Raw genomic sequence first — 15,715 nt, 5'->3', positions numbered from 1 at the left:
GCACACAGGCTGCCAGTCTGTGCCCACGACCACAGGGCCTTTGCACCTGCAACCCCCTGCCTGGGATCCCCCTCTCCCTGTGTTGGCAAGTGAACTCTGATTGGCTCATCCTTTAGGTGGCCTACTCAGGTCCTCAGGGAAGCCATCGGGACCCCCCAGCTGGCTCTCACAGCATTGGGCCCCCTCCTGGGGTGCACTTCTACACTCGAGCAGATGGTTTAATCTGGCCCCTAGGGTGAGAAGACACACTTGCTGAGAGAGGCCCAGCCAGAGCGCAGGCAGTCTGGGAGGGTGGCAGGCAAGGCCCGTCCGCATTGTGGGGGGGGGGGGGCAGGCCGCACACCTGCCCCCAGAGAGTGGGGAGACCTGGTTGTCCTTGAGCATGGCTGTGTGCCAGGCCCGGTGCTCGGCCCTGGGACACGGTGGAGAGTAAGGTGGGCCGGGGCCACTCTCCTGAGCCTTTTGTCTGAGTCGGGGGCACAGTCAGTTAAACCCCCAGAATGCCATGGACTAGAAAGTGCTTCACACACGATGAGGTGCTTCACGCAGTAGGACGGCAGAGTCGGAACCGGAAACCAGCCAGAGCGGCCACCATGGAGAAAGGTGTGCGGTTCTTCAAGAATTAAATTACACGTGATCCGGGGCGCCTGGGTGGCTCAGTTGTTAAGCGTCTGCCTTCGGCTCAGGTCATGATCCCAGGGTCCTGGGATCGAGCCCCGCATCGGGCTCCCTGTTCGGCGGGAAGCCTGCTTCTCCCTCTCCCACTCCCCCTGCTTGTGTTCCCTCTCTCGCTGTGTCTCTCTCTGTCAAATAAATCAATAAAATCTTTAAAAAAAAAAAAAATTACACGTGACCCAGCAGTTCCGCTTCTGGCGTGAGTCAAAATTGGGAGCAGGGTCTCAAAGACTGACTTGCACCCTGTGTTCATGGCACCATTCACAACGGCCAAGGGGTGAACACAAGCCAAGTGTCCTTCGATGGACCAAATGTGGTCTCCCCATGCAGTGTAGTAGCATCCAGATCCGACTTACTGAAATATCTAAGGAGTCAGCCTCTGGAGACAGGGCGGGGGGGGGGGGGCAGGGGCGGGGGCGTCCCAGTTCAGTGGGGACTGTTTACTCCAGGAAGAGGAACACGGTCTGGGGACAGCTGCACAGCAGTGTGGATGCGCAGGATGCCCCTAAGCTGTGCGCTTAAAAGCACTGAAGACATAACTCTGATGCCTATTTTCACAAGAAAACACCAAATGCTGTGTAGACGCAAGTGGAGGAAGCGGTCCTCCAGGCTAAGTGGACCCACGTGGAGGGGTACAGTCTCCCGGTAGGGCAGGGGGAGGTGGGACAGGCTCCCGGTGGGGCAGGGGGAGGTGGGAGGTGGGGAGGGAAGGGGTCGCTGGCAGGGCTGGTCAGCGGGGCCGGGATTCTGCGCATTCTGCGCCAGGCAAGCTTCCTGACCCCATGCGCAAGAGTAAGAGGTCTCCTGGTTGCTGCTGGGTTCCAGGAGACCCGCTGGGGACCCTCCCGGGAGTCCAGGGAGGGCTGAGGGGGTGAGGACCCGAGGAGGGGAGCCAGAAGGACCGAGGTGGGAGGCTGGTGATGCCCATTCCCTTAGACGGGAAGCTAGGAGGACAGTTTGGGGGAATCAAGCCTCCTGTGTGGGCCACAGGAACCCCTGGGGAGTTCCCGCTTGGGTCACACGGCCCCAGGTGTCAGACCGGATGCGGCCAGGAGTCAGTGCATGGGGATGGAGGGCCCTCCTGTCACTGGTGGTCATCACTGCCCCAAATCCAGTGGTCTGCCCCTGGTCTTCCCTTGATGTCTCAGCATCTGGCCACAAGGTTGAACTGCCCCCCTCCACCAAGCACTTAGTGGCTTCTGGAGGCATGCTGCTATTTTGGGTTGTCCCCCACTTGCGGCCCTTCCTCCCCTGCCCACCCCTAGGCCCCTGGCCTGCTGAGGGGATCCCCCCAGGTGGCCAGGGTGCACGTTAGGATCTGAGGTGCGCTGGTCCTCACTGGGATCCATGGGGAGCGCCGTGGGGCCCGGCCTGGCCTGCCTTCCCCACTGTAGGACCAGGGCTGGCTGCCAGCCGTGGACCCAGAGCACTCGGGGATGGATAGGGGGACATGACGGACGGAGCACAGTCCTGGGCAGGAATGCTGGGTCTGGGGTCACACATACAGGCCACAGCTCATTCGCCAGGAACTTCCTCCTGCTGCCAGGCAGCCTACGGGCGGCTGGGCCCCACAGATTCAAATCTGGGTCTGGTCTTGTGAGGAAGACCAGGAGCTTGGTGGTCTGGAGGCACGGTTAGAAAAAAACCCTTCATTTTCAAGGGACAGCCAGGGGTGGTGGGGTCTGCACAGAGAGCCGAGGTGTGTCCACCAGCAGAACCCTCCCCTTGGGGACGGGCTGGACTCACCCCTAGACCGCATTAGAGGTCTGGGTGCCCACAGGTCGAACCACACACAGGTAGTACCGTTGGGCTGAATGCTACCCATAAATCAGGGCCTCCTGAGGGAGTACGAGGTGCCCTCACCATGGGCTGAGGGCTGTCCCTCACCGTGGGCTCCCCGCTCAGCCCTACTGCTCTGGGACCCAGTGCTCAGTGGCCATGGGCCATGTGCCCCTTGATGGGCACATCCCTTCAGAGGAGCTGTACATAGTGCTGGGCTTACCCCTTCCAAGCCCCCACCAGCCATGTCCCTGCTCCTGAGCCCACGGCAGGCATGGCCTGACCCTGAGACGGGGCCTCTGGAGATGGCATGGAACCTGGGGCCAGGGGGGTGGTTGGGAGGTTCTGTGGGACAGCCCAATCCCCCTTCCCCTCCACTGCCATTCTGGCTCCCAGGAGAACCGAGTCCTCTGCTCTGTGTCCCCAGTCCCGCAAAGGCCTTGCTCAGAGAGGCAGGACAGAGGAGGGCCCCAGGGCTCTACTCTCCGACCCTGACCCAAGTGAGGCTCCAGGGCTCGGGCAGGCAGGAGAGGGAGCCATGGCCTGCAGCTGTCATCGAAAAGGGTGGCCCTGAGCTGGTAGGAGGGCCAACTGAGCAAGCTCCTCACATCACCCCATGTGGCCGTCCAGGGGAGGGCCCTCCTGCTAACAACCTCACCTCCAAAGAGGAGTCGAAAGGGCTGTGCACTGTCCCCCTTCCCTGCCTGGGTGGGTCATGTGGCCCATGGGGTCCCCTTAGATGGCCACAGTCTGGGCTCCCCCAGGGAAGGAAGCCAAGAGTGATGGATGGACGGACAGCCCCAGCCCCTGGAGGACCCAACCGTCTGCTCTGGGTGGTGCTTGGGGCTGCAGGGTGGATCATAGCCCCGGCCCCTGCTGGCCGTGGCCATTATCCTTGTCATCTGTCTCTTGTCCTGGGAAATTCTGGGTGAGGACCTGGTGGCTCAGATTTGGGCTAGCCTAATGAGGCGGTCAGCCTGGGGGAAGGGCCAGGGTGGGCCTTTTGGTCACCAGGTGTGGCCTTAACTCAGGCCTGGGCTTTGTGCTAATGGACAAGTCCCCGTGGCAGCTGGAGCCCCAGCCCCACCAGCGAACTCCCACCCCACAGCCCTGTGTCTGCTGGGTCCCGGGACCTTCAAGCAGGGAACTAGGTGCTTACGACACCATTGGGAAGCCAGGCTTCCAGGAATGTGTCTTAGAACATTCCAGAGCACTTTGTGAAGGGGCTGGTACCTCTATGCAACGCAGGGGGCATCAGCAGGGACATGGCTTCAATCCCACAGGCCGCAGTGCAGGGTCAGGAAGCCAGCACCGCCCAGCACTGCACCCCTGCACGTCCCTGACCTCACCTGCCAGGAGCCCAGGAATGCATCTCAGGGAGTGCAACCAACAAGGTCGCGCCCGCCCTGCGTTCCGAATGACACACCAGGGGAACCGGGGGGGGGGGGGGGGGAAGCCCCTACCGGACTCACAGCAAGAGCGAAGGAAGAGTGAAGGAACGGGAGGGTGCAGGGCCCTGGCCCCCCACCCCAGCCAGGGCTTCTCCTGGGCGGGAGCGCACCTGGCTCCAGGTAGGTGTGTGAGCAGGTAGGGACACCTCTCCTTGACCACCTACAAAGCCGCGCCTGGTAGGGATTTGCCCAGGGCATTTTGCTGAAGGGCTGAACAGACCTCGGGGTTTAATACTCTTTGTCATATAACCCATCTCTCCTTCAAAACCCCAGGCAGAGCCCGCTCATCATCAGGATGTTAATTCTCGTGACTGGAACACGTCTGCAATCCCGGCCAGAGGCTCCTAAACTTCCCTGAGAGGTGGTGGCCAGGCTGGGCAGCTGCGCCCACCCTGGCGGGGGCGGCCTCCCTGGTTGGCATCAGCACACAGACCCCACTCCAGGCTCGAAGGGGCGCCAGGAGCTCAGTGCTGGGTCCATGGCTCGCCCACCTCCCTCTTACTGGCTTGCAGACCAACCCTCGGCCCCGCGGTTGCACCGAGGGTGGGTCCTCCTTTAGCCGCTAGGGAGACTGCGGGAGCTGCCCTGGAGATGAAGACTTGCTCACCTGGCCCCCAGACCCCTGGAAAGCCCTTCTCCGAGGGCAGCCTAGGTTTCCCCTGGACCACCTCCTGTAGCCGGGAACACCAGCCCAAAGGCCGCAGAGCTGACCGGCCAGCCGTTCTCGGGCAGGGCAGGGCAGGGCAGGGCTGGACAGAGGAGCGTGCAGTGGGCTGGGGACCCGCTGCTCTGTGCTGCCGAGAGGTGAGCTCCGGCCGGGCCTCCGCGGGGGTCGGCGGGCAGGTGCAGCGGCCAGAGCAAGGGCTGCCTGGGACCCTGCAGCCCCAGGGGGTCTGCCGTGCCCCGGGGCCATCTGAGGCTGCGCCCTGCGGCCCGGGGACATCTGTGAGTCCTCGGAGGCCAGCTTGGGTCCCTTCCACAGAAGGAAACTGGGTGAATATTTTGGTTTCGCAGCAGCGGCTGCAGAACCCGTGGTTCTCTGTGCGAGTGAATTAGGGCAGCACCGCATCGGCTTCCGTGTGCCTCCCCTCAGTTTAAATTGGATGCTCCGATCTTCGGCTTATTTTGTCCTAAATTTCTCTCCAACATTTTGTGCAGCTGTTAAGCTCCCGAAAAGGCTGAGGGGTGGGGGGCTGGGTGCCCCACCTCCTCCCAGGAGGGACGGCAGAGCCTGGCCAGTCACGCCAGGGTGGGCACAGCAGCTGGGGGGCAACCTGTGCCCCCCGCAAGCTACAGGTGAGAGCCGGGCACACGCTGGCTGGGGTGGAGAGCTGGGGACCCCCGCCGAGTCAAGGGCAGGCGCTCCAGGGCCGGGTCCTGGGTGGCACGCTACCTTCCCAGGAGAAGTCAGCAAAGGGCAGGCACCTATCCCCGTGGACACTGCCGGAGGGAGACGTCCCGCCTATGAGGCTGAGCTTGCGTGGCGCTGAGTGGCCCTGGACACAGTCTTTCAGAAAGTGAGTGTCAGGCCCTCGGGGCACAAGGAACGTGCTGTCATCAGAATGTGTGTCCTCAGGTGCCTGGGTGACTCAGGCCGCTAAGCTTCAGTTCAGGTCGTGATCTCAGCATCATGGGATTGAGCCCCGCGTCAGGCTCCACGCTCAGTGCAGAGTGTGCTTAAGATTCTCCCTCTCCCTCTCCCTCTGCCCCTTCACCCTGCGTGCATGCGATCTCTCTCTCTCTCTCTTGCTCAAATAATACATCTTAAAAAAAAAAGAATGTGTGTCCCCCCCAGAGTCATGTATTGAAACCTAACGCCACCCAAGGTGAAGGTGTTGGGACGCCCTTGGGAGGGGAGGAGGTCGCGGGGCAGAGCCGCAGGAGAGGGACCCCAGGGGCTCCCGCACCCCTCCCGCCGCGTGAGGACGCAGCGAGAAGTTAAGTCTGTGAACCCGGGAGCGGCCTCGCCGGACACGGACTCTGTGATCGCCAGGATCCCGGACTAGCAGCGCCCTGAGCTGTGGTCGTGGCCCGTGGGCGGTGCTCCGTCAGAGCCGCTGGGATGGCCTGAGATAGGACAGCCCCTTCACCCCCCCACTCACTCCACAACTGTGCGAGCGAGCCACGCCCCAGAGAGGGTCTGCCAACCTGCCCCTGAGGTCAAGACCAGGAACGGGTCTAGGCACAAAGGGCAGAAGGCATGTCCCCTTCCCCAGGCAGGGCTGCAGCCTCGGCCCCTGGCTTCCAGCACCTTCCCCTGGAGAGGGCCACCTGGAGCTCTGGCCCCCTGGGGCAGTCTGGGCACGTCGGGAGCCCCCCCCCCCCCGCAGCTCTCGCCAGGAGGAAACGCGGGCCCTGGGCTGCCTTGTCCTTCTGGGAAGAGCTGAGTCTAGCAGCTCTGTCCACTCCGGACTGTGAGTCTGGCCGCTCTCGCCTTCCTCTCCCGTGTCTCGCAGGAAAAGCTGGTCCTGGAGAGGAGCAAACACCCGCGCAGCGCAGCATCTAAGAAACAAGGCCCTTCGCGCGATCAGCTCCGTGACCACCTGACCCAAACGCGGGGAAGGCGACCGGAGCAAGCATGCCCTTCGGCTCTCTCCAGCGGGGTGTTTCTGAGGCGGGAACGCGGGGATAATGGCACTGGGGGCGTCCCTCCCTTCTGTCTGAGAGCGCCTAGAGGGAGCAGCGGGGCAGGGAGGCGGGGCCAGCACCAGTCCGCCCTGCCCTGCCCGCTCTCGGGGCGAACAGGGGCGGGACTCGAAACTTCGGGCGGTGGAAAACACGCACGCATCATGCACACATGTGAGCGCACACGCAGGCCTGCACATGCGCACCCCAGCGGCTCGGCGGGAGGAGGGGTGGCGGGTCCAAGGGGGCTGCAGCCGCCCTGAGGGGCGCCACACAGGTGGTGCTGAGCACAGGCCGAACCGGCCCCAGGCTGAGGCATCAGGAGGATCCTCGAGCCGCACCCAGGGAGCCGGGAACGCAGAGACGGGGTGATCGAAGCACAGTCTGAAAAACATACAAATGATTCCTGTGACCATTAAGTCAGGATGTTGTTGTAAATAACGAATTCACATGTAAAACTCAGATTTATATCGTCTGAGGGCTGCCCCTGCCTGTGTGGGCAGGCAGGGCATGGAGGCCCCTTTGGCTCTGAAAGGTGAAGGGCAGGTCGGGGGCTGGGCAGCATTCCAGTCCTGGAGGAGGAGAGCCTGGGGGCCGGAGGACAAGGGCACAGGGGTGCGGCTGGGCCGCTGCAAAGATCCGGAAACCCACCGTCTCTGCTCACCTGAGTCGGCACATGGGCAGAAACATGCCCACCAGTGGGGCGCGGGGGTGAGGGCGGGCCCCGGGTTGCATGTGGGGGGCTCCCTGGGAGGACTCCGGACTGTGTCTCCCTTCTACTGACCCCAGTGAGGGCAGGAAGGGCACCACTCCCTGCCCATCCGAGAAAGCGGTATCCACGGCAAAAGCGCCACGTCTTCTGGGTGCACCTGGAAGGAAAGGGCCCCCCTGGGCTCCAGGTGACCCGGAGCGACCCCCGTGGCAGGGACACACCTCCTAGGAGGCCACCTCACTGCTCCTCTCCCGTGACATCACCGTCAGCCCCGACTGATTGATTTCCGCATGAATATTCATGCGGCATTGCAGCCAGGATGAGCCATTAATATTCTCCGGAAGCAGAATGGAGCACCAGTCTCCTCCTTGTGGAGTGAATGGCGGTCAACACGCAGCAGATGGGAGGTGGCTGTGCGCTCTTCAGGCACGCACACGGGCCTTCGGGGTTCTTGTCTGAAGACACTCTCCCACTGACCGACTGGGGAGGCTGGGGCAGAACTGCCCCCTCTAGAGGGATGCCCACTTTCGGGTGGGGTGCCCCAGGCCCTGCCCTGCTCAACCACAGGGACCTCCCCAGCCAGCGACCTAGCCTAGTCGCCCTCCCCCCGCCTTCCGGTGGCCTCTCTCCCGCCCTCCCAGACTCCCCGCCTCGGGTCCAGGCCCACAGGGCTCCCCACCCTTCCCCAGGCGCTTGCCTCATGCCGATGGGCACCCTGAGGAAGGGCCCACTTCACAAGGCAGCACCTGCCTGGGCCCGGGTCCGCCCTCAGCGCCTACCCCAGCCACCTGTCACTCTGGGCTTTTCCCACCACAGTTAGAGGGCAACCCAACCCACGCTGGGCCCTAGGAGGTTCCGGCTCATGCCCCGCCCGGCTCGGGCCCAGGCTGCTCCCACCAGTGCAGCCCGTCCCCAGCCCAGGGCTCAGGGTCAGCGTCCAGCCCCAGGTCAGGGAGGCAGGTGATGCGGCTGAACTGGCCAAAGGCGGAGGAGGTCTGCCCGACCTGGGCTCCCGTGCTGGTGGCCAGGAGTGGTGTGCTGGCCTCTCTTGGATAAGGCCGTGCTTCGGCCTGGGCACAGGTAGCTGTGTTCACCACGCACCCTCCTGCAGGCCCTCCCCCAGCACCAGCACAGGGGCGGCCACATAGCGAGCGCCACAGCCACTTTGCGAGAGGCCCCGGGTGACAGCTGCCAGCAAGCCTGGGCACGCTGCCCGCTGTGGGGGAGGGGCGCAGCCCACGAGCCGCTGAATCAGCGCTCCCCCCCCTCCCCATCTCCTCCGGGCAAGGATGCTGGTGAGGTGGGGCGCTCCCTCTTCTGGGAGCTGTTAGGGAGGCGGCCAGCCTGCTGGGGTTTCTGGAAAGGGGCTCCTGGGTGCAGCCTGGTGCAGAGCGGCAGGCCAGCCTCGAGGGGACGGGGGCACTGGCCGTCCTAGGGGGGCTGGCCCAGAGAGGCCCTTTCCCAGCAGCAGCCGCGAGGGAGAAAGGAGAAGCACTGGCCCCTGCGGAGGGAAGGAAGCTCGCTCAGGCCCAGAAAGGGCTGAATCAGCACGGAGCGCCTGCCATCGGCTAGCTTCCTCCTCCAATCACACGCTGGAAGCCACAGGGACCTCTCAAGGTCAGGGACCATCAATATCTGTGCAGCCGGCCCCAGCAGACCGCCCTGTCCTCTGCGGTAGCACTGGGGGTCACCCTCTGGTCAGAGCTGGGGCGCACCTGCCCAGCCATCATGGGGGGGGCGTGCCCCTCCCCCACGGCCCCTTGGCAGACTGCCCCCACTGCGGGGGGAGGGGACGGGGACCGGGAAAGACACAGAGGTCCCACCGCCCCTCGAGGTGTGACCTCCTCAGGGGCGGCCAGAAGTGCCCGTAGGACCAGAGAGAGCATCTTCTGAGATGCCGCGTCCACCCCAGCCCGGGGCCTGCACGGCCAGACTTTCTCAAGTAAGTTTCTGGTTTCTGGAACTTCCCAAAGCACCACCCCTCCTCGCCATCACCCCCCTGCTGGCTGATTTCCCTCCCCATGGACAGCCCCTCACACCCTCCATGCTGGCCACAGAGGGGTCAGGCCGTGGGAGGCCCTCAGAGTGCATAGGTGTGGCTGCTGAGGCTTTTCCTCCTGCCTCCCCAGCACCTTGCTCTGCCCGCAGGGACACAGCGCCTCCCCTCTTGGTTCAAGGGAAGTGCTTCTCCCCTTCCTCCTCCCCCGCTCCCTCCCTCTGTGCGCTCTTCTTTTTTTTTTTTATTTGAGAGAGAGAGAATGAGAGACAGAGAGCATGAGAGGGAGGAGGGTCAGAGGGAGAAGCAGACTCCCTGCCAAGCAGGAAGCCCGATGCGGGACTCGATCCCGGATCATGACCTGAGCCGAAGGCAGTCGCTTAACCAACTGAGCCACCCAGGCGCCCCTGCGCTCTTCTGTCTTGACCCTGACCTCTGACCCAGCCGGACCTTGACTGCCATCCTCCTGCCAGGCCAGGAGATCTCCCGGCACCCCCCCAGCTCCCCACCCCCACCTCCCAAATCAAGGACCCACTTGCCACCACCTGCAGAACCTTCCAGGTACTCTCTTCCCTTTTCTCTTTCCCTCCCGCCCCCCTTGGGCCCATCTTCACCCACCTTGGGCCACACGAGCAGCAGGGGTCTTCCTTGCCCTCCCAGCTCCCTTGGTCTGACACATTGGCTGTCCCAGGTCACTTCCTGCCCCAACCCTGCCTTGAAGGCTGCCTGGGCCGTTTGGGGGGAGGGAGGCAGCAGGAACCACTGGGGCCTGGCGGCTTTGTAAAGATGAACCCTGCTTCCTAAACCAGCTCCAGCTCCTGGCATTTGCCAGCACGGCCCTGGGATCTGCGCTCAGGCTGGGTTTTGTCCTGGCCAGACCCCCAGCCCCTGCCTCCTCACAGCACACGGAAGCCTCCAGGCCCGTAGGTCATTCCATTTTCCTGATGACGTGAGCCCATAATGAGCAAATACTCTGCTCCCCCCACCCCCCGTGTGATGCCCTGAGGCCAAGACCCCTCTCTGGGTGGCAGCTTCTGACTGCAACCTCAGATCCCACCCCTGCTCTCCCACTGCTTGGCCCACAGCATGTTGTCTTTGAAGATGAGGACCAGCAGATGGGGGGGCGTGGGGTTCCTTCAGCCCTGGAGGTGGGAGCCGGCAGGAAGCCCACCCACTGGAGGAGGGCTCACGCTCACCTCAAACAGGAAACGGCCGGGGAGGCGGGCGCCCTTGAGGCTCTGGCATGGTGAGGACCGCCCAGGACAGTCGGCTGGGCCACTGCCACCCATGCCTGGAGGCACGTGCGCCGAGCTCACCCCGGCCCCGAGGACGGGCAGTGCCCCCCTGGCGGCATGAACTGCATCTCCTGAGCTGCCTCCGCCGCTTTCGGGGACTTTACCAACTCTGCCACCAAAAGCTAAACCCCAAAACGACTTGGACTGTTTTCTTCCGAGAAAACACCCAGTTCCACCAAGTCCGAGAAACGGCAGACCGGCTGCCTTTCCGTGGCACTTTCTGGCCAGCGTGACAGCGTGCAGGGGCATCGTCGTCAGCAGCGAGGACCAGGAGTGTCCCCGCACGGGAGCTCGGAGACCTTTACAAAATAAAGATACTAAGTAATAACGTGTCTCTTGTTTTTCCAAGTGTGTTCAGTTCAACAGGAACCACAACTTTGGTTTTCAGCCAGTGTCTTCTCCGCACACACGTATCTTCCCCTGAGACGGAGCTCACGCTGTACACTCAGTTCTGTGACCTAGTTCCTGGCCCTGGGGACCTCGCCAGGACCCGCTGCCGGGCGGCCACACTGTCCCTGCCATCCTGACCGAGCCCCTGGCTGCAAGGTCAAGGTGGGCCCCCTGAAGCCCAGCACGTCTGCTCCTTCCCTGGCATCACGGATGCCTGCTTTAAAGCGTTCCCGATTTGAGGGCACCTGGGTGGCTCAGTCAGTTAAGGGTCTGCCTTCACTCAGGTCATGATCCCAGGGTCCTGGGATCGAGGCCCGCATCAGGCTCCCTGCTCAGTGGGGAGCCTGCTTCTCCCTCTCCCTCTGTCTCTCCCTCTGCTTGTGCTCGCTCTCTCACTGTCAAATAAATAAAATCTTAAAAAAAAAATTAAAGCGTTCCCAATTTTACCTGGGAGAGACGCCTTCTGTGGCATTTTTGGTCAGTTAGACCCTTAGAGAGAGAATAAAGTTTTTGAGCTTTAAGCAATCACTCCATCAACGTGTTAAAAAAATAAGTTTAACGCAGGTGGCTCATTTCATAAAGAATATAACAGGCACTCGAGACACCGAGCATCTTTGTGTTCAACGTGCCAGTTCCTCACGTGGCCGCAACGACATTCAAGGTGGCACGGCCAGACCCCTCCTGCCATCCTGACGGCGTGGACAGGTGTCCACCTCAGTGACGGGAGCTTTGGGGGAATCTGAGTTAACACAAAACAAAACTTTTAGGAAACAGCATGATTTAGTGCAAAAGATTCTCTGTGGCGCTGAGAAGGGGGATCCACGCAGGTCAGCTCCCCGCCTGCCGTCCAGGGAACTAGGACAGACTCAAGGCGAGAAAGAACTTCGCCCAAGGAGCCTTCCCGCTGTCCCCAAGTGGACAATCACTGGATAGAAGCTGGCTACAAATAAAAAACCATGGTTTACAGCCAAGCTTTCTTTGCTTTTTCTACCTGATTTGGGTTCTTCTTCCCGTGACACCAACTTCCGACAGCTCCCCTGGCCACTGGACTGCCTGGCCACGCGGGGTCATAGGGACCACTGCCCATGCCCAGGGGATGGGGGTGGGGACAACTTGGGATGAGTGGGGGTCTGTCACCCCCAGGATGGGGCTGTGTCCTGTCCCCGGTCTATGCCTGTTGTCCCAGCACAATTATTCAAAGCGGCTTCTCACCTGCCGAGGAGACCCATGGTGACTACTGAGCCACCGGGCCACCCTCTCCTCCTCTGACAGAGAAGCAAAGGGTCTGGGCAAGACATTGGCCCCCGGCTGGACCAACAGGCCCTTTGCTCTTTCCAGCCCCACATTCAGTTCTGCCTGTCAATCTGCAGCTGCTCCAGGAGCCCCAGGGCGGGAACACAGGGGCAGCCCGCCCCAGTGCACACGCATACCCCTAAGAGGTGCTCTTTCAACAGAAGCCTGGCTCACGTTTCCATGGCGCACGCACAGAGGCTGTGGCGTGTCAGCTCCCAATATGCACGTTTCAATTCTAGCCATCCCTCAGAGGAAGAGAGGCCAAAGCTCCACTCCCCCCCACCAGCCAGAAAGGAGTTAAGGTACCTCCTCACATATCCACACTTGAAGAGACTATGGCATCCTGCTTGACGTTTTCAACAAACCTGCCCCAGAGGAAAACAGATCTGCCCTGCACCCCGGGCTGGCCCCTGATCTGGGAACCTGCCAAGGCTGCCCGTGACTCCCACTTGCCTGCATCTAAGCAAACCAACATGGCCCTGAAGCCTGGCCTGGGACTCAGGGGGGCAGACGGAGGGCCCGTGAGCTGTGCCAGGACTTGGGTGGCCCAGGGCAGTGATCAGCTTCGCGGCGGTGTGGTCCATCGGCACTTCCCTAAGGCCGGGGCAGGGGCCGTGTGGCTGGCCAGGAGGAGGGACACAGAGGCTCTCCAAGAGCAGACGGGGCCAGCGGGCCTCACCCTGGCCAGCCTGGAAAAGTGAGGGCAGGCGACCAGTGAGGCGCTGTACCTACATGAACACGCGGAGGGTTGGAGCGGAAAACCAGCAGCAGAGGGGGCGCCAGCGTCCCCTTCGCAGAACAGTCTCAGCACCCGCGCCCAGACCCACGGCCGGAGGTGGACGGTCTTCAGACCCACCCGCAAGACGGGCTGGAAAGAGCAGAAGCCTGACCTCCCCCCTCAAGAACAGAACAGGGCCGCAGTAAACACACCCAGAGCCCAGGCCCACGGGGGCCCTCACATGTCCACGAAGACCATGAAGCACCAGCCCAGGCCCCCCACCAGCAGCACCGTCACTCGGATGCCGTAGATGAGCAGCTCGTTGAGCAGGCGGAAATCCACGCGCCGGCGGCCCAGCAGCAGCAGCAGCACCGAGAGCTTCAGCTGGAAGCGCAGGAGGACGCGCACGCCCAGGTACTGCAGGCAGAAGAGCGCGGCCAGCGCGCCCCACAGCGTGGCCGTGAAGAGGCTGCAGCTGAAGTAGAGCAGGAAGCGGATGAAGCCGTACAGCCAGCGCGCCCGGATGTACACGTCGAAGTTGTTGTACTTCGTGCGCGCCAGGCGGGAGGTGCGCGCCGGCCCGCAGGCTGCGTGCAGGCAGGTGGTGTGCGGGCCGTGGAAGGAGCGCACCCGCCGCGGGATGGGCATGACCGGCATTGGGGCCCGGGCGGTGGTGCTAGCTTGGGGCAGCGGTGGTGTCCAGGCAGTGGTCAGCATAGGCGTCATGGGCACCTAGGCCTGGAAGCCAGCAGCTGAGCCCTGGGGGATGCGGCGGCCTGCAGGAAAGTGAGAGAGAGGCGCTGTGGCAGGTGCCCCGTCCTGGGACATCAGCCAGCCCCGGCCGCACTGAAGCCGCTCCCACTCCTCTCGTGCCCCGGGGGCTGCTCTTGCCACGAGCGCGACGGAGGACACTTCAAAGGCGCAGGCCGCAGATGGAGGCGTTCCCTTCGGCATCCTGCGAGCCAAGTGCTGCAGACCAGACAGCGGGGTCCCGGGGCACCTGCTGAGCCTGAGCCCTGGCGCTGTGGCTCCCCAGGCGTAGCCCGCCGCAGCTTCGCTCACCCTCCCATCCCTGCCCTGCCAAACAGGGCCGCCCACAGCGCTGGGCTCCCGCGCGTGCTGGGGGAGGCTGGTGACCACGCCTGGCAGGCAGATGCCATCACAGGCCTACAGACTGGGTGCCAGGAAAGGAGAAACACCCAGTGGCTCTCTGGTGAGAGAAACAACTCGCGCGTGGGAAACCCTGCAGGTACAGGATGTGGAAAAGCAGGGCAGTCGAGTGGATCGCGGGCTCTGGAGGCACATCCCACGGCCTCGGCCAGGGGCGTGCCGCGGGGACCCCGGGATCGCGGGGGCGGGGGCCGGGCGCGTCCAGCCCTCCCGGCAGGCTCGGGCAGAGCCTGGTCTGACAGCGCCAAGCAGCTCCGCGCGCTTGCCTCGGTCCGGCCCGCAGCTCCGGGCCACGTCTGCAGGACCCCGCATGGCCCCCTGCCGTCGCGTCCCGCCCCCCTGCGCCCGCCGCCGCCGCCGCGCACGGGCCCCCCAGCGTCCGCGCCGCGGGCTCCCGGGGCGGGCAGGCGGCGGGCACCGGCAAGGACCCGCGAGCCCGGGCACACGGTGGCCGCCCGCCACCCCGGGGCAGGGCCGCCCGCCGCTCACCAGGTGCCCTCTCCGCGCGGGCGCCGGGGGAGGCCGGCGGTGCGGGCGGCCGGGCCTGCGGGCCCCCCCGGCACACGGGGCTCCAGGAGCAGGGCGGCCGCATGGTGCCCACGGCGCGGCGGCTGCGAGGCCCGGCCGCTCACGCGTCCCCGCCCGAGGCCGCCCCGAAGGGCCCGGGGCCCGTGCGCCCCGCAGCCGGCAGCGTTTGGCCCAGCGTGGGAGCCGTAGCGCCGTCCCTCCGCGGCCACCGTAGGACGTCCCTCCCGCCCCTCCGCCCGCGCCGACACGGAAAGCGCCTCCCTTCCCCGGCTCGGAGCCGCTCTGAGCAGCCGGAACTCGACGCTACCCCAGGGCGTGCGTGCTTACGTGCCTGCGTGCGCGCGCGGGACTTAACGCTGCCGCCCGTCTCCCGTCCCGCGTACGCCGCCAGCGGCTCAGCTGCCTTGCGCAGGCGCACGTTGTGGGCCTGCGCGTGCGGGCCACGGGCACCCCCTCCGCGCACGCGCCGCGGCGCCCTCACGTGTCCGCGACCCGCAGGGCTGCTGCCGCCCGTGGGGGCCGCGGGGGGTGGGGGGAGGGCACCGGGGAGGCGGGGGCCGGCCGACTGCTGCCGCCGCGCCCGGGGTTGCCCCTTCCCCGGACAAGTGCGGACTTGTTGAAGTGTTTCAGCCCGGCTGGGTGTCAGGATCGCGGAGACACTGGGTTCCGGGTCGCTCCCTCGTAGATGCGGCTCCCTGTGCCCGGAGGCTGGAGGCCAGCCGCCCAGGCACCCTTCCCGGCCCGGCGCCGGGACGCTGCCCTCCTCCAGGCTGGCCGCCAGTCTGTCCCTCCGCGCTGCCCGCCTGCCGCCTCCCCAGCCCTAACCCCAGGTCCCCCAGCCCGCCGCACCCTAACCTTACCAGGTTCCCCGCACCCCATCCCTGTTTCGTGGCTCCTGGCTCGTGTGGTCCTGGCTTTTCTGCTCCCGCCCCTCTGGGGAGGAGGATCTGGCAGGGTCAGGATGCAGAAGGAGCAGGAGAGCTTTGAAAAGTCCGGAGCAACTGTGAAGGGGCAGCAGAAGATGGGAGAAAAAGAGGCTATTTTAAGAAATATTTCTTAAAATGCAGCCTTTTTTGCAGGCTG

The 15,715-nt window shown here is 64.2% G+C and overlaps 1 protein-coding gene across 1 annotated transcript; it reads right to left on the bottom strand.

Annotated features, from left to right (window-relative positions):
- Positions 1–11,459: 11,459 nt before the first annotated feature.
- Positions 11,460–14,854, bottom strand: TMEM250 (transmembrane protein 250). The gene is made up of 2 exons (XM_035015465.1): positions 14,594–14,854; positions 11,460–13,710 (listed from the first exon to the last, which is right to left on the bottom strand). Exon 2 carries the CDS (start codon positions 13,658–13,660, stop codon positions 13,172–13,174), a length of 489 nt encoding a protein of 162 aa, XP_034871356.1. The 5' UTR covers positions 13,661–13,710; positions 14,594–14,854; the 3' UTR covers positions 11,460–13,171.
- Positions 14,855–15,715: the final 861 nt, after the last annotated feature.

Source organism: Mirounga leonina, unplaced genomic scaffold, assembly GCF_011800145.1.
Source record: "Mirounga leonina isolate KUSES-001 unplaced genomic scaffold, KU_Mleo_1.0 Mir_170, whole genome shotgun sequence".
Taxonomy (NCBI): Eukaryota; Metazoa; Chordata; class Mammalia; order Carnivora; family Phocidae; genus Mirounga; species Mirounga leonina.
This window is presented reverse-complemented; position numbering and strand designations above follow the sequence as displayed.